This window comes from Asterias amurensis, chromosome 1, assembly GCF_032118995.1.
Source record: "Asterias amurensis chromosome 1, ASM3211899v1".
Classification (NCBI taxonomy): domain Eukaryota; kingdom Metazoa; phylum Echinodermata; class Asteroidea; order Forcipulatida; family Asteriidae; genus Asterias; species Asterias amurensis.
Genome location: NC_092648.1, coordinates 28,532,552 through 28,538,551, shown reverse-complemented (window position 1 = coordinate 28,538,551; position 6,000 = coordinate 28,532,552). Strand labels below are relative to the sequence as shown.

At 37.1% G+C, this 6,000-nt stretch overlaps 1 protein-coding gene across 1 annotated transcript in view; it reads right to left on the bottom strand.

Moving 5' to 3' along the window:
- Positions 1-355: 355 nt before the first annotated feature.
- LOC139942583 (uncharacterized) overlaps positions 356-6,000 on the bottom strand; it is a 28,529-nt gene continuing 22,884 nt past the window's right edge. The window contains exons 17-20 of the mRNA XM_071939463.1: positions 4,734-4,829; positions 4,069-4,283; positions 3,162-3,299; positions 356-2,851 (exon numbers count right to left, since the gene is read on the bottom strand). Coding sequence (XP_071795564.1) covers positions 2,398-2,851; positions 3,162-3,299; positions 4,069-4,283; positions 4,734-4,829 — 903 coding nt within the window. The 3' untranslated portion in view covers positions 356-2,397. The remainder of the gene's footprint in view (positions 2,852-3,161; positions 3,300-4,068; positions 4,284-4,733; positions 4,830-6,000) is intronic.

Genomic DNA, 6,000 nt, shown 5'->3' with positions numbered 1-6,000 from the left:
CCTATTAATGTGTTGGGATGAAAACATGGACAAACTTATTAGGGAGGTCAAACATTTATGGGCCACATTTTAAAGAAAATGGTCCCCAACTGTCAAAATAGAGAGATCTAAAAGAAAACAGTTCGACCTCTAGGGAGTCGCAACTCAACTCCTACAGGAATTCCAATTGCTACTCATTTCCCCGTGCGTTCGTATTTACAACAAAATGGTGCACGGCAACACATGGGATCGTGTTTTCTCGAATAAATGCAAGGAAATAATATAGCGGGAAAACACTGAATTTATATTCATTAACTGGTTTGCTTTGAATGGGGATACAGCAGAGACAGGTTGCTGGCCCCTTGGAACATTTTGCTTTGACAAGTCATATCGTGTTACCTCCCCACCCAAACCAACTTCGGTGCCGCAACTTCAGTGGTGATGTCTAACAGTGCCCCCTATCGACTGAAAAATCACTTTTATTGAGCGATGACAGAGATGTGTATTGTACGATGGTGCTACACAGTGCCCTCTATTGGCAAGTTTTGAAGAAACTACAAGAGGAATGAAATGACTTGTCAAAATAACTGAACTTTGTCATTTTCTGGTTCAACAATGACACAATAATTGTGAGCAGTAAATAAATGATTGTTGCTGTGGTTTATAATAATTTGTTTCTTGATATTATATTTTAATGAATTCATTCACAGGGCAGCCATTACCTCCAATAACACTTTAAAAGCTTAAGGTTCCGGTGGTAAAATTGTCATCTTTTCTCAAGAACAGAACATTCTTCATTTTCCAAGAATTCCTAAAGTGATATCTATATCAGTCTACCTACTACCAACAGTGACCGTGTTGTTTGAGCTGCAGCACCTTATATGGCATAATTGTGTATGATTTGAGCTATTTAAAAATGTCAACTGTACAACCTAGTTACAAAAAGAGTAACCCTATACCGTGTAATATTAATTTTGTTGTTGTCACAATTTCAACATTAGTTCCAGAGTTATTAAAAGACAAGGTGTGAAATTTGTTGAAGTGGCCCCCTATTCTTCATCTACAAAATGTACAACAAATTCCTACAGTGCAATCTCCATGATGAAATGTAAGATTGTATGTCCTCTTTTATTGAGGCTCTTCTTTTGTAGTGATAGCACTGATCACATGGTCCTTTGTTTAACACCCTTTAAGTAAAATGCTTGCAACAGAGTTGAAGTGAACCATTTCTCCACTGGTAATTATTTAAAGGCAGTGTCCACTATTGGTAATTGTCAAATACTAGCCTTCACAGTTCAACATATGCATAAAATAACATCCTGTGAACATTTGAGCTCAATCGGTCATCGAACTTGCGAGAAAATAATGAAAGAAAAAACACCCTTGTCACACGAAGTTGTGTGTTTAGATGGTTGATTTCAAGACCTCAAGTTTTTAAGTCTGAGGTCTCGAAATCAAATTCCATGAAAATTACTTCTTTCTCCAAAACTATGGCACTTCAGAGGGAGCCGTTTATCACAATGTTTTATACCATCAACCTCTCCCCATTACTCGCCACCAAGAAAGGTTTTATGCTAATAATTATTTTGAGTAATTACCAATAGTGTCCACTGCCTTTAAGCTAATCACGTTGTGCAATTTCTGTTGAAATACTAATCAATTGATGACTTAAGTAGGGTACCAGAATAAATATTTACCTATCACTGAAACGTGTCACTTAAAATCTGACAATAACTTTGCACCATTTGAGTTAAGAGCCCACACACTCGACCTCTTCCACATCTAGCCATTGTTCAACGTCAGGTTGAATTTAAGTTATTACTTTATCTGAACTTTTCCCATTAAAAATATAGGATTAAAAATATCAAGAGTTTATAATATAGGGTGAAGTTTCAAGGGTTTAAGAATTTACAGCAATTTACATTCAATCAAATTAGTTGTTTTTACATATAAATATAATCCTGGCTTATTTCCAGATTTATGTTTTTACAGATACTGCAAATTTGTATATTCATGTTTACTTTCATATTAAGTAATATGAGACACCAATACTGTGTCTTTTACTGGGAGATTTTGACAATATTTTCACCCAATCATTTTTGCACCAAATTGTACAGACAAACAGACCTACCCAGATCTAGCCCTATGATAAATTTGAGCAAAAGTTGTTCTTTGCAGCAGCTTTCCTGTCTGGCTTACAGCCTGTGCTAGGTTTTGAGGTTTTCCAAAACCCTTCTCCAATGCAAATAAAACTTGGCAAATCGGAGAGCTAGTGTAGTGGAACCATCTTCTGTTGTGTAATTCCTGGGATTACTCCTGCACTTCACAGTGAACCACAATGACTGACAGCATGGACCCTCAATCTCTGTCGTACTTTCATGTTCTCATTGGATCTCATTCTGTTGAAATGGTCCAACTTCAGATCAGAGGAATATCCTCCAATGTCGTTCTTCCGCTGCTGTACACGTAATCACTCCCGAGACCCGAGTCTCTCTTCTGTAGCTCTCCACCCACATGATGTTCTTTATTCTTCCAGCTGCTGCTCCCACTATCCAGCATCGGCTGACTCACCTCAGTCTCTACAAAGACATCGTCTGACCCCACCTTGACGACGCTATCACCGCCATCCAAGATCGTCATGGCAATCGTCTCCTCTGATCTTATCCCGGATTCTTCACTCTGATCTACATCTCTTTCCTCTTCGTCATCTGATTCCTCGGAGATCTCCATGAACGGGAAGGAGCTGTAGTTAGGACTGAAGCTAAGATAGGGTGTATCCTCCTCTAGTAATGCTTCAAGTTTGTCGCGAAGCTGGGTGAAGGTGGGGCGTTCATCTGGACATGGATGCCAACAGGCACACATGATGGCATAGCTGAAAGGTTGGGGAAAGGTAGCGTTAAAACACAATCTACATTAATGTAACTGCCAACAATTATGTTAATTAGACCAAGTCTAATAAGCAACTGCTTATCTGGTTTGCCTCCATTTCACTGTATTATATTATTATTTGATTTAATGTTAATTTGTATGCCTATGTTTATTGTAAACCAGTGAAATGAAAAATAAAGTCTCCGAATTGAGTTGAGTTGAATTTAATTTAAGAATATAACCACAGATATTTTACATAATGTATATATTCTTTTTAATACTTCTTGGCCATTAAGAATTTCCTTTGCACTTACAGTATTTCTGAGCAGTTGTCCGGCTTATGCATGCGGTAACCTTTCTTTAGCATAGGAGGGATTTCTTTATTATGGACACCGGGGTAAGGCGAGGCACCGAAGGTTATCAGCTCAAAGAGAACAACTCCAAAAGCCCACCTGAACAGGGGAGAGCAATGACACAGAATCACTTCCAGTAAAACAAAAACAAAATGCTTAACTATTAGGAATATTATAGGCCTATAAATTTATTATTAAAAATTCCTTGGAGTTTTCGGTTGTCTTTTTCATAATAATACTATCAATAACATGTTGTCTTTTTCATAATAATATTAATTTTGTTTTTTTACCCATACACCGAAGTGTGTTAGCACTGTATACTCAGTACTTTCCCGAGTCCTGTGAAAAAATATCACAGGCATGTTACTCGGGTGGGATTCGAACCCATGACCCTTGGTGTATGGGTTAAAAAAAAAAAAAATTAATAATCTTTATCCCCGATGCAAATTTAACATCTATTATATCGTTTCGGTACCCGCTGCCAAAACATAGGATTCGCACTGCCTCTAAACTAGCGGGCAACCTCGGTAGTCTAAGGTAAGACACTGCTCTAGAATTGCAAGGGTCGTGGGTTCGAATCCCACCCGAGTAACATGCCTGTGAGTATACTGAGTATACAGTGCATACGGTGTATGGGTAAAAAACTAAAACTAACATTCTTTATCCCCAATGCAAATTTAACATCTATTATAATACTAATAATAGCGTGTATTTATACGACGTTTAATGCAGGGTGTCTAAGCGCTATGTATTATTAACGTTTTTTTTCTTCATTAAACCAATTAGTGGGGGTTATATCGACTGAATATCAATAAATAAAAAACCAAAAAACAACCAACTTATATTTGCAATGCAAATGTTAACTTACACATCATTGAACGTGGTGAAGACTTGATCATACAGCGCCTCTACTGACATCCATTTGATGGGCAGTTTACCTCCTCTTCTGTGCACATAAATATGGTCATCGTACACATATCTTGTCAGACCAAAATCACCAATCTTAACAGTCTTGTCATTGGCAACCATGATGTTCCTTGCTGCTAGGTCACGGTGGACGAAACCTTTCTGCGACAAAAACTCCTTCATGGGAAAACAAATATAGAAATTGTAAACTTGGAACCCCGTTGTTTTCTTCACCGTGAGAATGGTTTTAAAAAATCATGTTTGCAAAACCAGTGGGCACAGCCATTTCTCCCTATCCTAATTAATGTTTGAGGTGCACATTGCCTTGATTGGGTACTTCAGGCAATAAAAGCACTTGTAACAAAAATGACAATTTATATAGCATTCATCCATAAAACATGCTCCTGGTTAATAATTTAGAAAACATTAAAATCCATACAGTTATGAGACCTTAGAGAAAATACTGTAATTTAAGGCAGTATCAGAACACTAACAAGTCAAATAACTTGTTATAGAAATGAATGCATATTGTTGGAAAGATGTTTTAAAAGTAGAATAGATTCACATAAATTTCCCTCGAAATTGTGAGGTTTTCCTTGATGGGTTAGAAGTTTTTTGGACACTCACCATACCACGTGCAATTTGTCTTGCAAAGGATATCAGATCACTTGGTGTTAATGATTCTATATTATCTGGCTGACTCCCAGTCGTCTCTGCATACGCCTGAAATATACAATACAAGCAATATTAAAGGCAGTGGACACTATTGGTAATTACTCAAAATAATTATTAGCATAAAACCTTTCTTGGTGACAAGTAATAGGGAGAGGTTGATGGTATAAAACATTGTGAGAAATGGCTCCCTCTGAAGTGCCAAAGTTTTCGAGAGAGAAGTAATTTTCCACGGATTTGATTTCGAGACCTCAGATTTAGAACTTGAGGTCTCGAAATCAACCATCTAAACGCACACAACTTCGTGTGACAAAGGTGTTTTTTCTTTCATTCATATCTCGCAAGTTCGATGACCGATTGAGCTCAAATTTTCAGAGGTTTGTTATTTTATGCATTTGTTGAGATACCACCTGTGAAGGCTAGTCTTTGACAATTACCAACAGTGTCCACTGTCTTTAATGTAAGGTCATACTTTGGTAACCCCCCCCAAAAAAAAACACCCCAATAGTTTCTATCCTTGTAAACCCTATAAAGTTGCTAACTAATTAGGTCTCAAAATTCATCACTGCAATAACCTACCTTTCTGAAAGTTTGTATATACTCAGCGCGCCTTGAGTACCTTGTTTGGTAGATACTTGCGCTATATAAGACTTTGATATTATTATTATTATAATTAGTATTATCAAAAAGCTTATTTTTTACAAAGATTGTAATGTGGTCTAAATTTAGATTTAGAGTTCATTACAAAAAAAGTGTACCATGGTTGTGGCCGAATATGTGCATTATGTTTTCATTTGGTCGGGTATTTTTTGTATGGAGGAAATTAAAGCTCTATTGTTTCTGTTCTGCAGAGAGTGGGTTCGAGTCCAGGTCAGTCGTAGTGTCCCTGAGCAAGACACTTAAAGGCAGTGGACACTATTGGTAATTATTCGAAATAATTATTAGTAAAAATCTTTCTTGGTGCTGAGTAATGGGGAGCGGTTGATGGTATAATACATTGTGAGAAATGGCTCCCTCTGAAGTGCCATAGTTTTCGAGAAAGAAGTAATTTTCCCAAATTTGATTTCGAGACCTTAGATTGAGAATTTGAGATCTTGAAATCGACCATCTAAACGCACACAACTTCATGTGACAATGGTGTTTCTTTCATTCATTATTATCTCGCAACTTCGATGACCGATTGAGCTCAAATTTTTACAGGTTTGTTATTTTATGCATATGT